Raw genomic sequence first — 17,264 nt, forward strand, 5'->3', positions numbered from 1 at the left:
TGAGTCATGACCTACCTAATACATGAAAAGTGAATCTTAGACTATAATGCTAACTAAAAAGACTAGTTCTATCATTAAGTTGAAATTTAATATATTAAAAAAATTTGTGTCCTTAATATTTAATGTGACAAATTTATAATATAAGTCATATATAAAAGAATGCGAGCTAAGTAAACTCATGAAATTCACTTCTGACTGTAACATAAGGTTCACCCATTCAATAAGTAAATGCATTCATTAATAAGCTACATATAAAAGTCTGTATGTTATTGTTTCAAAATGGTATTATTTTATTTCTCACGTATTTGCCTATTGCCTGTCCCTGCAACTAGATTATACATTCCAGGAGAACAAAAAAAATTTTTTTTTACTGTCATATATAAACCAAGGACCTCATACTGTATTACTTTTATTCATATTTAATGCTATAAATAAAACAGAAACCAAAAAGTAGGGACAACTAGTCTGATCCTATTTAATCCTTTTGTGAAAGATCAACTTTTTTTTTTAAGCAAATTGCTTCTTTCTCATCATTATCTCTTAGACAGGAATTATTTTCTAAGTCAGTCTTTGGATGTGATCTGATAATATATTCACAGTGTGTGCTTGTCAACTTGGGGAAATATCTGGCATTCAACTCCTTTTCACAGGATAATCCATGCAAACAACAACTGCTGAGTAAACACTTAAACTTCACTGGCTGTACATGTAATTATTAGATCTCTCACATTTCAGAACGATATGAAACACAATGCAATATATTACGAACGTAATTGTCTATGTAGTTCCAAATCTCTCTGACTGCTTCCTTCCTCTGGTCAATCAATTACTAAATTACATGTCATTTACTCTTCAGAGACAAATTGTAAACCTTCCTGGTGTAATCCCATTCTTCCAAGAAGCCAGCATTAGTAATCACTCTTGTATATCTTTGTAGGGAAAAAAAGGTGATTTATGAATAAGATGATCAGTAAGAAGGACTGCAGATTCCTGCCCTCTTTTCACTACTGACTCAGGGCATGGCATCTGGTTAGGATCTCTCAACTGATAGTCCCAGTTTCTCTGTACAGAATGCAATGCTGATACCATGGAGCTGCTGTAGCTCTCCCAGAGGCGTGGTGAGGATTACAGAGCTCATGTTAGTGCCAAATGGTGTGCTTCTCTGATGAACTGACCTGATAATTATACAGTATCATTGTCATCTAGTCAATCAGTTACATCATCTATCTTACGGAAATTTCTATGGAACTCGAACATAAGATAGATACTCTAAAAGAATACGATACTAACATAGCTTCAAATTCTAAAATAATCATCAGGACAATGTGGGAGCAGCTACTTATGGCCCACACATTAAAGAAAATAATAATATTCTTGAATTTTGCAGGTATGGGCAGTGTTATCACATAAGACCAATACATGATGAAGAAAAAAATCAGACTTTCTACATTCTAAAATTCTTCCAAAAATCACATCTGGAATGAGGTGTGGAAATAATTTATTCCAGCATACATTCAAAAATGTTTGTAAAATTCAATGAATTCCATGTCAGAAACCTATTATTAGAATCATTGAATGGTAATCTACTTTTAAGTGAGTTAAAATACATGTTAAAATAACAGAGGTGGAAAAAAGTTTTCCACTATTACAGAAGAAATTTAGAAATGACATTCAAAAAATTTGAAGTCGTCTGAGCAGGTATAAAATTTTATGTCAAATTCAAAGAGGAAAGTTTATATTAGTAACTTTTAACAGAGATATATAAAGAAAAAATAGAATTTGAAGTCCAAAGATATTCATGTTGAAATCCTAGCTCTGTTGATTTCTAGCTGTGTGGTGATGGGCCAGTCTATCCATCAGCCTGGATCTCAGTTTCTGTGTCTAGAACACAGTATTAATGATGCTCTCTGTTCTCAGAACCTGAAATGAGTACACAATATGCCTGATAGTGCTTAGTAAGCAGCGACTCTTCTTGGGAGTCATCCTTTTGCTATGTATAATCTTTATTAGCCCAGGTACCAAAATTTAGTGAAAGATTTTCAGGTTTTTTGAATGGGAGAGGATTTAGAATATTAGTATAAAAATATGAGAAATTATAAACTTTGGGGGATGGATCATCATGAAATCAGTCTGTGTAACCTTTCTTAAATTATCTACCACTATTCAACTTGATTTCACAGCATCCTAATCACGATGATCTTTAAAATATGCAAATAAAATATATGTATAAAATATACAAATCTTTTCCCTTTGTTCTGAAAAGATATTGTTCTATCATTATACTTAGCATGCGGACTTAAAAAAAGTAAAAAGAATACAAAGGTAATAAATAACACATAAAGAATCCTTACCTCCCATTTGATAATCATTTCCTTGGGTTGAGAAGCTTGCACCCTTATGTTTTGTGGATTCTTGTCTGGAGCTGAAAAGTTGCAAGTATTAACATTACTTTTCCCCATTGCATGGTCCATAGATAAATCATCATATCATCCCTCCTCCCACGAAAAACAGATTTTTAAATAACTTTGATTATATTTATTTCTGTCTGGCCCAGTTTGTAAAAAGACGTATGGCAGTTCCCCCTTCCCCCCTCAAGTTTCATTGAGATGTAATTGACATATAACATTGTGTAAGTTTAAGGTGCACAACATAATGATTTTAGAATGTACATGTATCACATATATATATTTATATGTATATATTGTGAAACGATCACCATAATAATGTTGGTTAACACATCTATCACCTCACATAAGGCAGCTTTTAAATATATATTTCATTTAAAGGAGTAAAACCGTGTTCATGGAGTGATATAATTATCATCCAATGGAGAGCAGAAGGTATTCTTTACCTGTCTTCATTTTAAACCTACTCTGTACGTTTTAAACCCGCTTTTTAAAATCTAAACCCACGATTTAAATGTACATTTTTAGTTTTAAATCTGCTTTACTTTTTCCATTAGAGTTATTGTTAGAAATTTTGTTGTATTTGCCTCTAAGTGAATAAAATTAAAGATTGTGTATTAATATCAATAGCCACGTTTTAGGGGCATCGGATAAGAAACAGCAGGTCATGTGCCCATGAAATACATTCAGATGGATCCATTTTATAAAAAAACGGCTACGTACGGAGTTTAGTGCCAAGGTGAACTTATACTAAAATCATACAAGTATCTGATTCGTTTATTATCTCTCCTTGCTTTTTCTCAATCCAAAAAGGGAATTATATGCTAGCATATTTATCTTAGCCAGAGAGAAAAAAAAATAGCAGGCTATGACCACATTGATAACCAATCCCAATCCAGTAACACAAATTTCAGCATGGTCATTCTTTTGTTTTGTTGGTTTATAACATTATATAAGTCTTATGCTTACAATATTATTATTTTGAATTCTGTGTACACTGCAGCATGCTCATTCTTGAGACTTTTTTAAAAAGCATCTTGGGAATTCAGATATATATTAGATACCTATTTGGCTACTGAGATGCAAAAAATACACTGCATGCATACAATTAATCACATTAGATACACTGAAAATTTAACCAGCTGCCTAGAATATGTCAAATGTTTGATTTCAGAAAGTTGAAATGAGGAGAAGAATAAAGAGAAAGTTGACTTTCTGCCTAGATATTGAACTTCAGTTTAGAACTTACTTTATGGTACCTGAGTTTAACACAATACTTAGTTATCAGAAATTACTCAGAGTAATGCTTGTTCATATACCTCCCTGTAATATCCTGCTGTACTTTGAGTATTTTGCATGTTGTTAGGTTACAGAACTTTTCAAGCTCTCTACTAGGAGATATCTAAAATCCTACATCGTGTTATCAGTCCTTTTTTTTTCCTCCCAGATGTCCAAAGATGCAACAAACTAAAACGTGTTAGAAACTTGAGGTGTGGACTTACATACCTGCTGGGGGTGTTTCATGATGGTCTGAAGGCCGGCTAGGCTGGCTTCTCCCTACTTCATTCTCAGCTATGACCCTGAACTGGTATCTCACATACGGAGCCAAAGATAACATGACTGTTGTTTCCTTTCCTTGGACTCTAGTCAGTTCTTCCCACCTTCCAGGTTCCTCTTTGTTTCCTTCAAATTCTACAATATACTCTGGTAATAGGAACATCAGAAAGACATATTAGAAGGGACTGAGAAATTTAAGTTATACTAAGATTTATATACAATATTAAACATTTCTAAGATTTATATACAATATTAAACATTTTAAAGGATGTTTTAAGGATAATCCACCTATGGTGGTACCAATGGCTTTAATATTAACTGTAATTCTGGAGGCCACAGTTACCCCAAGTCTTCCCTACCGCTAATATTGCTGTTGTGGTCATCTCCAGCCTCCCATGTCAGCCGAACACTTCTGTTCTGTCTTTCAGACAAGTGAAGGTTTTCTGGTGGATCCGGAACATCTGATTAATAATGAAAAATATAAGGTGAGGAGAAGGCAGATCATTGCCTTTGTCGATCCCACTTCCTCACTCAGGCAGACACTGCAAGCCCCCTCCCCTCGGGGCCCCTGTCTCCACTCCGAACTGTCCACATCTCACCGGCCCTTCTGGTTCTATTTCAAACGCAGCTTCCTTCACATCTATTCTCTACTATAAGTATCACCTCCCTCGACTCTGATTCCAGGTCTCAAGGGGCCACATCCTTGAGCATCGGAATTTTTCAGGGGTAGTTATTAACGATGAAGATTTCTGGGACCTATCCCTCTGGCTTACTGAAGGAGCTGGGCCCAGGAGTCTGCATTTCTAAACAAGTGTCCTGGAAGATATTATGAACAGTGGATTTTGAGAAGCATGAACGTATCAAGTGGATCACTATCTTGCAGCTCATGTATTTATTTATATGCCTGGTGCATCTCCTGTATGTGACTAAAAAGATCTTCTTGAGTAGGAACCATATTTTATTAATTTTAGCACCACCCAGTGCCGTGCACGTAAATGTTTTGTGACTAAATAATTAAGTGAAAAATATATCACCACTTCAAGGCATCTTCCATCCTTGAGTTGAACTCCCCACTTCAATCACGCATATAAATTATATTAGAGCAATAAACTTCGGTCCTATGACTACAGGAAAATAAGAGAACATGAACTCAGGCTTTCTTTTCTACATGCTTTGGATTTTTATTTTAATTTGTAACAATGAATTATCAGTATATGATAGCAACTTTTATACTCTGTTGGCCCGGAGTTCTAAAGAAGAGTAGGAAGGGTGTTTATACTGGAAGAGGAAGATTGGGCACTGAGCAGTGTTGTGACAGAGCCTAGCAAATTGAGTAGGCAATGACAAATTTTAAGAGTGTTAAAATACAAGGAAATTTCTGGTACTTTAAAAATAAAAGGACCAGTTAAAAAAAAATCTCATCCATAATGATCCTGACTTCTAAAATTTGGTTTCAATTCTCTCATGTATTCAAGGACATCTTTTCTCAGAGGAGACAATGAAGGGCCTTCTGATGGGCACTTTCTTCTCCAAATGAGAAGCAACATCCATTGCTCCTGCTGAGTATCTGACAATTGTTGGAAATGTATACTGACCAAAAAACATTGTTTTCAATTCAGAAGAGCACATGTTTATTTTTAACATGTGGTCAGTGACTGTGTCCACACTGTAGAGCCTTAAATAATAATTTATTTCCTCAATAGGCCTGATGATTTCTGAAGTTTCCTGAAACAGCCAATGCAGCCTCCTGTGTCTGACATTAAAATCTGCTCTTTCTGAGAATCACATGGAACTACATTTGATGGACTGCAATTGAGACCTAAAAGAATGATGCTCTTAAAGGATGTTTTTGGCAAGGCTTTTGAAAGTAACCTCTGATTGAAATGGGTCAAGCATATGCTTTAAAAAATGGTTTTCCAGGAAAAAGAGTCTTTTAGAAATTATACATGGATTTGTTACTGTCAATTACAGGGATATGCTTCTTCAAAACAGAGGCTAGCTTGAAAACTTAGAATGTAAACTCCAGGAAGTGGTTAAGAAAATGCAGCCTATCTCACAGAATATTTTTCACTATTCTATTTTCATTCTAAAAACACTTGGTGATTACTTCATAAATAAACAGTACATATAATCATAGCCTCTATTTATTTAAAATTATCAAAATTTCAGTGCTAGAAGATGGCAGCCTCGTTACAAGACTGATGCATTAAATTTCACAAGAAAATTTAGATGGCACGTACCAAGTGGTAGGGACCCCAGTCTCCTTGCCATTGCTCAAAATACTCAGGGGCAAAGGCCATGGATCCTGCCATTTATACTTAAAACTGTCATGCCTGGGATAAACTCCAGTTTACTTGAGGCTCAACCATTTTTTCTGGTGAATTACTACTAGAATGATTACTAAGGATTGAATCTTTCTGCTTGTAATCCCCCGAGGTAGCTGAAACACATCACCTAAAGGTTTAATTCTTTTGAATCAAGTCCATGCCACCTACCACCTGGGAACTACATTTTTTTTAAAAAAAATCCAACATTTGCTTCACTTGAATAGTGGCCATTTGCTTCACTAGTAGAGATCCAGCCTATTTATTCCTTTTTCACCAGCCTACCTCAAAAGAGACTGAATTTTTTCCTCTCAGTCTGTACCCATGGTAGGCAACCTAGCTGTGAATCCCAGCAACCAAAGCGCTAAAGATAAAAATGCCTGTTAATAATAGGCGTTAATCTAGTATGGTAAAGGTGTTTAGGCCAAATCAAACCTCTTTTAAGGACTATCAGCAAACTAAAAGAAAACTAAATGGTGCCCACTGAAACAGAATTATGAGAGAAAACTGGAAAGATGTCTTTATCAGTCAGGGTCCCAGCAGAGACTAAACAGTTCACCCACATTAGGGTAATTCAAAGTGATTTTAATAAAGACTCTTTCAAAAGATATGAGCAAGATATCAAGGGAAGGGGTGGGACAGGGCAGTTACCAGAATCCCATCAGAGAGAGCTATGTGGACAAAGCCCCTCTGAGAGAATCAATGACTTTGGCAGAGGGACACAGCCAGCCGGCAGGGAGGGAGTATCCAGAAAAAACACCCCCCCCCCCAACTGCCTCTACTGCCAGGGGCTCCCCATTGGCTGAACCAAAGGAAAGCTTGAGGGTAAGTGGTTTGTTGATGTCCACACCGGTCAGGTTTCCAGATTCAGAGAGCTGGTGGACAGTGAGTCTGGAAGGGAAACTAGGAGAGCTACACAACAGATGGTCTAAGAGTTATAAACATGGGTGACTACAGGAGTAATTGCATTGATTACACCAGTGAGGTGTGCACATTGTTTTCAAATTAGCATTATTATTTAAAAAAAAAAAAAATCAGAGGCCTTTTTTTGCAGAAGAACCCTTGAAGATCCTCCCTCCCCTCCCTGGGACCCTGGGAGCTGAGCTTTGTTTAGGCCTCTGGTTTAGAGCAGGACCACTGTTTTTATCACCACTGGGCCCCTACCCTGAGCCCTCCATCCTAGCCCATCTCCATTCCTCAGCCACATTTCTCTGTGCACTAGGAAAGCATAGCTCAAGGGTCCTGGGAACTCAATCATGCTGCAGTTTTCTCTCTGCTGATCGCATCACCTACCTCCCACTGCTTCTGGCAACATTAGCCAAGAAAAAAAGAAATTAAGCATTAATTAACTTCCTTAGAAGACAAAAGCATTAGAAAGTAGGGTTACTATTTAATTGAAAATTTCAAACTAACAATAACGGTGCACGGGCTTAAATAACCATTGGTTTAATTGCCCAAGAACAGTGGAATTTAATCAGTAATAGAAAAGAAATGAACAAAGATTTCTTTATTAGTTAGTGCACTTACCAAGGACAGTTACTTGAGTCATATCAGCAATGCTGTCCAGAGCAGTGTGAGCTGAACACGAGTATATACCTTGGTCCTCTACGGTGACATTAGATATCGTCAAATTAGCTCCATCAATAATTATCCTACCAGGAAAAAAGTGAGTCTATGATGAGGATGAAACCAACAGAAACAATAGAAACATCATCCTTTCGGCGATAAATATTTCCCATAGAAAACAATTCAAAGAAGAATAAAAAAAACTTGTCACATAATGCAAATTTTATTAAGAGAATGCCATAGTTGAAAACTGGAAAGTATTATTGAAGCACACACAAATGTCTACAAGCCATGAAGGTGATCAGGTTGGTTGGTTGGTTTTTAACTTACCAAATCCAACCGTCTGTGATTCATGGGTCAGTGATGGAACCGTCTTGCCTGGTGTGACTGAAGAGTGTACCATACCTCACAACAGCAAAGATACATTTGAGTAATTCTTAAGGTATGTTTAGGGAACCACCTATGTAGGATCAACTTGGGTGCTTCTTACAAAGGCAGATTCCTGAATCACTCCCCAGTTCTACAGAACCAGAATATCTGAGATGAAGTCTGGTAATCTCTATTTTTGACAACTTTCTCTTTTCTCCCTCCTTCTACCTCCCACGTAGAATGCACTTGAAGATCTAATAAAAAGTAAACTCTGACTTCTTTGAACAGTAGATGGCAGACTAGTACTTCTTTTCGCAACCCATTTGGTGCTGGCTTTTTATTATACCTTTTACCCTATGCCTATGTATTGTTAACATAATTATTCAAGTTTTTTTTCTTAAATAAAGTTCCATTAAACTTGAGATATATTCACAGCAGTATGCGATTTAGTTGAAATAAACAATGTCCTCGTGGGGAGGGAGAGAAAATCTTACATAATTAATTTTTTTTAAACATAAAACTCATATAAACTGCTGAAAAGTTTGAGTTATAGAAAACTAATTAAAGCTGTAGTAAAGTCAAACATGGTTCTGCCCTTTGATTATAGACAAAGTTGGTCCCTTACCCCTCCACCAATAACTGAATGATTTGCCAATTGATACTACCTGCTATTGCTAGTCAAGAATCTCACTATAATTCTGATGATAAAGTTTTGACACAAATTAGTTTCTCAGTTCATGTTAGTTATGTGTCCATTTTGTACAAACATCAGGATATTACATACACTGACAATTTTGCAAAATTTACCTTCTCAGATGAAGAAATACAATTTAATACCCTCTTCAGGTGGGCTATTTGTGCCCTGCACATCCACGAGGGCCTAGGGGAGCTGAACTCTAGTCTACAATCTTCTTGCCAAGATTGGTACCCTGGTGTGGTGCTGCTTCAGGCCAGAATGAAAGGGCAACTTTTCTATAACGCATGGGTTTTTAAAACTCATAAATGTACCTCACTTTAATCAAGGTAGAATGACCCACTGGTGCTTGAAATTTGGTAGGAATGATATACCCAGGAAGGTTATTAAAAATTCCTTGTGTTGGCCTCAGTCCAGTTTCCAAATCAGAACTTTTGGGAAGAGGGCAAAGGCCACTACATTTGACATGGTAGTAATTTGGACTCACATCAAAATCTGACAACTATTTGTATTAGCAAGGATTACACTCTGCTATGTGGAAGTAACAAACAGCTCCAAATTCTCAGTGCCTAAGACCGTAACCCTTTATTTCTCTCTTACATCATGCTTCCATCACAGGTCAGCTGTATTCTGCTTGAAGAAATCCTGGTTAAGCACATTGTGTATTTAAAAAATGGTTTCTACTCTACATAGAACCTGTTCTCTGGCTTCATCTTCATCTCTGTTCCTCCCAGTCTTTCCCCTGTTTTACCTGCTTAATTACCTCCCCTGAGAAACTTGCTATCACCCTCCAACCTCTCACAGCCTTCATCTGAAATATCCACCTTCCTAGTCCCCAGACCACATTAACCTCCCTTGTTTTCTTGTTCCATTCCGTCTTGTTAAAGCCACATTTCACTCAAGGCAATATTATAAAACGATTCTTTCTTTGGAGGCCTGTGTTTGAGGCTCCGTTCCACCAACTATGACTTGTATAATCTTGAACACAACTTGGAACCTAATTCACCTTATCTAAGAAACAGGGATAACAATATCTTCTTTCTCTTCAGGGGAAGTCAGTGAGGGAAAACACATAAAGTGATTAGTGTATAGAGCCTGGCTTAAAACTATGGGCTCAAAAAACTGTTGCTAATAATATTAATCAAATTGATTCAATTCATTGTTGGCTTGTAACTAATCACATTTCTTAATGCCCCCAACTCCCATTCCTCCTGCCTTTCTGCTTGAACGAATTACCTTAGTTCCTCTTTTCTTAGGAAGAGACCCTTCTATTCCTATAATCTCTGACTAATCTAATGCCTTATAACCTCTGCATCCTTTTCCCCGACTCCTGGGTTCTACTCCATTCATTTGCTGCCGTTTCTGAGGGGAAAAAGAAGCCCTTCCCTGATGCCAAGATAAAGCCCTCCCACTTATGCTCTTGACACGTTTTCCCTCTCATCCTCCTATTCACGGACACGTGGACATATCTACGTCCCCCTCGCCCTGGCCACTGCCATCTCTCCTGCAGGACTGGGTCCTTCACTCTGTGGTCATGAACAGTCCCCATTAATGTGTTAAGCACAGTCTAAATTTTACAAGTGGATTGATATCATATCCATACTCCACTTCATTTTTCATAATAATATTGTTTTGTCTAGAGCCACCTGCAGGTTAGAAATCCACAGAAAATTCTTGAGGTCATCTCAGCCTTCCTAATAGGTTTACTGTGAGGCTAACAGAGGGAAAGCATGTAGGCGAGACACTAACATAACATGAGGCACCCAGCAGGTATAATGGGCCAAGGTGGCAGTTTCCAGCACTCATCAGACCCCTACACACAAGAGGGGACAGGAGGGAAGAGAAGAAGGTATTTTTACTTCTCATTTTTCTCTATGTACCTTTGAATCAGAAATTTAATCACTTTCTGGGTAAAAGCTTCTGGTTCCCAGCCTAGCGTTAAGGAGAAGGTGTCCCCGCAGAAGGTGAGAAATGCGAGCTTACTGATGGTTCTACAGAAATTTAGCAGACACCTGTGATCTCAACTCCGTGCTACTCAATTCCATGCCTGCTCCTGGCTCCAGTCAAGACCAGCCAGCAATAATCACTCCCAGTCCTTCCCATCCCAAATATTCCTTCAGTGTTAAGGTTACTGTCCCTCCCCCCCACCCCCTATTTAGAGAAAACTAGAAGAATGTTTGCATTACTTAGCTCACTCAGATAGCCAGAGGTTCATCTGAGCGTCAGCCTGGCATCCTGCAGAAGCTATAAAACAGAGCCACACACGGAGGCTGGTTGGAGTATCTGGATTCAGGGCCTAATATGCAAGTCACATTACCAACAAGGCAGGAGTCTGATTCCCTTCTTGGCTATAACCCAGAGGTTATGTGGAAGACCCCAGAAAACTAGACAGTAGTGACAAAGAGGGAGAATTTGGGGAGATCTGAGCAGGTGACAAATCAACTGACACCTGACCATAGGCTGAGCATCTCTGTTGCAACATGTAGCCTGTCAGGTATCAACAAGTATTCTCTTTCTGTGTCACTGACAACTGGTTGCGATGCGTATGCTGCCCTTCCACAGAGGTTCCATACACAGGAGGGATGAGGTGGAATGAATTAAGTACCCAGGCTGAGGCCAATCAATGCCTTTGTATAGAGGTGGCACCCACACCCACAAATACCAAAAGAGACCAAATAGGTAACAGAAATGAGACAAGACTACTGGAGAAATGAGTAGAATGAGTCATCACAGCTAAATTGGACTGAGTATATTCTAAGTGCTTAGTGTTAACTCACAAAAACCCTATGATGAAGTTACCTTAAAAAAATTTTTTTTTAACAACACTATGTTACAGAATATAAAACTAAGGCAGAGAAAAGTTAGCTTGTCTAAGGTCACGGACCCAATAAGGGACAAAGTTGGGATTCAAACCCAGGCACCTGGGCTCTAGAGCCCATGCATTTAATGATGACACTGCTGCCATCTCGCCTAAGGAGTGCAAGTCCTACCTAAAAATCTTCAGACTTCGTTTTTCAGAATGATGAATAATAAAATAAGACGGCAGGTGAAATTTGGATCCAGGACGGTCAATTTTTAACCCCTGACTCAGCAACAACGCAAGAGGAAGGGGAGCTGTCCTCTGCTTTCAAAAGACAGCATATGCATTCAGTAAATATTTTCTCTTTCTTTGCTATACTTAATAATGTTTAGCACTAGTCAGCATCTATGCACACTTTATTCTACAATCTCGCTTCTATATTTTTATACATTCTCTACAAAGAAGCTGGAAGGCTCAAAAATATACTTGTCAATACTTACTAATGGGAAGGATCTAAGATATGATTTAGGTTCTGCCTATGAGATAGACTCCTGTGAGACCGGGAGGTAGAAGGGAAATGGGCTCCATCTCTTCGGGGGCCTTAGGAGCAGACAGCGACTCTGGCAGATGTAAGAAATGTCAGTGCTGGACTCAGCAGGAGCACCAGTGAGTTGAGGGGCAGTGAATACCCCAGCAGTTTCCAGACATGTGAATTGCAGCTGCACTGCCACATCACTGAGAACCCAAAAGCTTAGTAAGCAGCACCCTTAGACCTGTCTCCTCCAGTCTTTCCTACGGTTTTGTGAGCACCCAAGCCCATGCAGTAAGTATTCCTCAAATAACAGGAGCGGTTTCTGTTGCCTGCACTTACAGGATGGTACACATTATATGAAAAGTCAGTAGCAAAGATGAGAAGACAAACGTGTGAAAGACAATGCAAATGAGTACCTTGTATGACCTTTCAAACACTGCCTTAAAGACCGAAATGTAATAATCAGGTTTTATATTTTAATTCAGGGTGAATACTTTTACAACTATCTTTCTTTCCAATGCAAGATTTGGTCCCAAGCAAATATTATGAGATACTGTAATAGTTTACCTACCTGCCATCCTCTGTGCCATTAATTTCAAAGGCTTCTCCATCTTTACTCCAGGACAACTTCAAACTGTGTTTCAAATGTGAATCACATTTGCTCTCACAATGTAATTCGAGTGTATGTGATCTGGGGACACGAGGATTCTTAGGAGACACTCTAAGTTTTGTAGCATCTGTTTTTACAAAACAAAGATACTAGTTAGAGCTACAGAACACAGCTTACTTTTCTATCAAGTGCCTGCAATTTAATCAACCAAAACCGTCAACATTGACAGTCAAATCCTCATGCACTGTTTGTCACACTGCCACTTCCTGACATCACATATCATGACTGTTTTCACTCCATCCAGGCCGGGGCACCTGGGTAGAAGTATTGTAGTAACAGCAATTTCCCTCACTGCTTCCTAGGCACAGGGAGTAAGAAGGCTGTGAGCAGGCAAATGCCTCTAGATATTGAATATAAATCCTCCTTCTAGTGCTTCTGGACCTGTGGTCAAAATACCAGAAAGAAAAGAGGAAATCCAATTAATTTTCTATTAACATGTGTCTGATTAACTCAAATCTGAGGTTAAATAGCGAAGCCCATGCATAGAGGAACTAACAACATGAAGGTGTGGAAGGTGAACATGAGCCCCGTGAAGCTGGAGGCTTTGCTGGTTTTGTTACATTGAGGTATCCCCGGAACCCAGAAGGGTGCATGTCTACAGTAGGTACTCAATATGTGTTTGTTGAATGAGTTATATGTGAGTCATATTTTGAAAGTAAATGAGTAATCTCAACAATATAAAGTTCAAACATTGGTACCATGGGTGTCTTGAAAAATGTCTGTTTCTTTCTCATTGTTTCAAAACATATTATCCTTACTCTTAAGGACCATATTAAAGGCAGATACACTTTACCCCAATGTGGCAGTTGGGAAGCCTCTTGGGAGTCAGATCTTATGAGCTGACCACCAGCTCCACAATCATGTTCTAATATTTGCTATCTATATGTTACTCAAGAAATGGATTAAAAATCGCAAGCGGTAGTAAATTGGTATTTTGACAGCCCAAGCATGAAATTTGAAGAAAAGATCATACTGAGTTAATCGCAAGTGAATTACTAAGCATCCTACTTCTAATTCTAAATTTAAAGACAGAAATCCGTTGAATAATAATTGATACCATTTAATAAGCACTCATTTCATTTAACTAGACTCTGTGAAGAAGTTCACATTCATTGTGACATTTTATAATTATAACAATGCTATGAATATTAATATCTCTACCTTATAGAGAAGATAACTTAAGACTAAAATGAATTTAAGAAGGATAACTAATATTTTCTAACTGGTAAGGGACTGAGCTGTGATTTGAACTCAAGACTGGAAAAGACCAAAGCTTATGCTTTCAATCACTCTACTGCATAGCCTCTTATTCACCTCCATTCTTGACATTCCTTTTTCATATGTAAAAATTATGCCCTTAATTCTCATGGATACAGTTCCTGTACACCCTTTGCATATACAGTGGACATTAGAGAAGACCAAACGTTTATGACCTTATCCTTCTCTCTGGCCACAAGCCATTTTGAGGTCCACTTTGGACCAAGTACTGTGTTGGGCAACAGGAAGGCGAAGGTTCATTTGGATTCTAGACTTCACACTCATTATCTTTCACCTGGTGGAGCAGCTTATCTTTGATTTAGGTTGGTTTTATAAAATATAAAGAAAATCATCTTCATCGATGTTATAAGAGTATTTTAAAAATTGCATATACCACTTGAAAACGCAGAGAGACATCCGATGTAAGTAGACATCATAGAATACTAATGTGCCTTAAAAATATCGTCTATGGGGTTGGCATGTTGGATAACTTAGGGTACAGAAAAAAATATGATAAAAGAATAAAAGAATATAAGACAGCAAAGAGGGAAGGAAAGAATAAAAGACAGGAGGGCGTGCATGTCTGTAGAGAGAAATGTTAAGGTACCAGTGAAAACAGATGATTAAACACATATGTAGCCTGTCATCTAAGCAGAGGTAGTAGCAGGCCATGAAAGTGACCTGCCACAGGAAATGCAAACCCTCCCTCCATTCACTGTAGGACATTTCTGTTCTTTGTGTTTTCCTGAAAAGGGTTCTATGAGCAATTTTAAAATCAAAATATGGCTGATGCCTGAGGGTCTGGGGTCCAGTCAGCCTGCATCTAGGTGCTGAGATGCTCCCCTTTGGGACACTGACATATCTTGGCACGTACTTAACTATTGGGAGCAATTAAAAACAAAACAGGCTGCTTGGACAAGAGATTAAATATAACGCTATTTATGATTCAAAAGAAGGACAAAAACTCTCCTCGTTCTGTCATGCCCTAGTCTTTACAATACTGATCCTTTACGAGTTTATTTTTGAAATTTTTAGTTCAAAGAGTTCAATACTAGTGACATTACATTGAGTTGGTTACTGAAATATAGTTACAGAAATACACCAAAATAGGGGATTTTTAAAAATTGCTGGTCATCCATCACCAAGAACACCTAACTCACTCTTATAATTGTATAAAGCCATGGACACATCACTGACATATCCTATAATTCTTGTGATGGTCTTTTAGATGAAACACGATCTAGGAGTTCTGAAGCAGGCTAAAGAAATTTAATGGGTGCCCGAGTTTACATCATATTGTTTCCTTTGGGAAAATGAAAAACTGAAGCCATGTGACAATTCATGTGAAGTAAAAAGAAAATAAAATTACTTCTAATATCCAGATTGGCTGTGACGGCTGTTTTTCCTTTAGCATTTTCTACCCAACAAGAGTAGGAGCCAGCATCTTCTTCCGTGGTCTCGTTGATCTGCAGTGTGCCATTCTCATGGATATGATACCGTCTGCCTTCAAGAGGTTTTGCTTCTTCCACCTTCTGCCTATGGATATAGGAAGTACAAATCAATTTGCAGTGTGGTAGAATCATATCCTCTTTTTCAAAGTGGCTACTGATGTCATTCAGTCTTATCCCTCCTTCAGGAGCTTAGCAGACCTTATGAAATTTTCCATTTGAGTTTACAATTTTTCCAAAATAGGTGATAGGTGTATATCTTACCTGCCCAAACAAGACTGTGACTGGAGGAAATCTGGGGCTGAGCTCTATGCTTCTGCTGTATTTATAATAGCTCTCAGTACCGCTTTGCATCTGTCCTCACAGTTTAATAAACAATTTCTGCCATATTGATGGTGAACTCTTTAGTTAATCACTGCTTGAGGGTACTAAATGGGAAAGCTAGTAATTGAAAGAGATAATGAACCTTCAGAACCTCCTGCTGTCCTGAGCGAACACTGGTCATTCAAAAAGATTACAGGCCGGGAAGTCCTTCCTGTCCTGTGGACAGGGATTCCATTCACCCTTATTAACCCAGAGTCATTTTCTCCTACCTTCATCCATTCCCCAAGCACTTGCTGCCACGGCTTGACTCACCCTATATGTTTCACAGGAAGAGGCTGCAGGGGAGACAATATCTAAAGGACAAACTCTGGCTGCTCTTCACACGAGATTTTACGGGGCTGGGACCACGTTAAGGCAAGTGAGGCATTGCCTCAGAGACAAAATTTAAGGGTTGCCAAAAAAAAAAAAAAAAAATCCTTAGTAATCAAGATAAAGATTTTAATACAGTATTTTTAAAAATCAAAAATAATGCAAAAAATCGACAATGAACAAAATATCCAAACTTTAGATAATGACAGAATCTGACCCTGCACTTGCATGACCTTGCCTTGCTCACCTCACTTTAACCTCAACCCTGCAGAGCACTGGGAAAAATTATTTAAGACCAGTTGAACCAAGTCTTCCTAGTGAAGGAACAAATATGGTAGATCCATGTAACAGTGTTTGGAGTTACTATACCAACCAATATATTGAAATTAAATTCAAAATACATGTCGAAAAAGTTTTAAACATAGGCATTTGGAATGAAATGCAGACTTAATAATTATTCGGATAACATCCAAAACAATAACAACAGTAATGTATGACTTTAGCTATATCCATACTGGAGACCTAAACTACCTATAAAATTGGCTTAGTAATCACTTCAATTTTTTGCTTTCCTTTGTGAGCACGAAGAGCTCTCCGTATTTCCTCACGTGAGAGAATCCTACAGATCTAGTCAATAGTTCCAGGAGAGGTAGGTAAGTAAATTTGCTACCTTATTTCTCAGAGGCACTGGCTACACGTAGTAGCTTGACCCAATGCAGCCTGTCAAATGATGGATGAAGAAACAAGGCAACATCTACAACTGACATTTTCTTAAGAAAACCGTGTAACAGCTTACCAGGACACTATTGCCTCGGGTGAAGCAAAGAACTCACAGTGTAAGAAAGCACTGTACCCAACCACTGTAGCATAATCTTCTTCATCTGCAGTTTGTATCAATGGACGAACATCTATTTAAAAGTAATATAAATGCAGTTTTAAACGTTCATAT

General features: G+C 38.1%; 1 protein-coding gene across 14 annotated transcripts in view; it reads right to left on the reverse strand.

Moving 5' to 3' along the window:
• The window catches only part of CHL1 (cell adhesion molecule L1 like), a 214,671-nt gene that overhangs the window by 18,312 nt on the left and 179,095 nt on the right, over positions 1–17,264 (reverse strand). For all 14 annotated transcript variants that reach the window (XR_009048833.1, XR_009048832.1, XM_057706444.1 and 11 more), the window contains 7 exons: positions 17,112–17,223; positions 15,544–15,710; positions 12,819–12,984; positions 7,814–7,938; positions 4,322–4,423; positions 3,912–4,109; positions 2,352–2,422 (listed from right to left, as the gene is read on the reverse strand). Coding sequence is in view for 12 of the 14 variants with exons in the window: in XM_057706444.1 (XP_057562427.1) it covers positions 2,352–2,422; positions 3,912–4,109; positions 4,322–4,423; positions 7,814–7,938; positions 12,819–12,984; positions 15,544–15,710; positions 17,112–17,223 (941 nt within the window). In the remaining 2 variants the exon portion in view is untranslated. The remainder of the gene's footprint in view (positions 1–2,351; positions 2,423–3,911; positions 4,110–4,321; positions 4,424–7,813; positions 7,939–12,818; positions 12,985–15,543; positions 15,711–17,111; positions 17,224–17,264) is intronic.

This window comes from Hippopotamus amphibius, chromosome 13 (genome assembly GCF_030028045.1).
Source record: "Hippopotamus amphibius kiboko isolate mHipAmp2 chromosome 13, mHipAmp2.hap2, whole genome shotgun sequence".
Lineage (NCBI taxonomy): Eukaryota > Metazoa > Chordata > Mammalia > Artiodactyla > Hippopotamidae > Hippopotamus > Hippopotamus amphibius.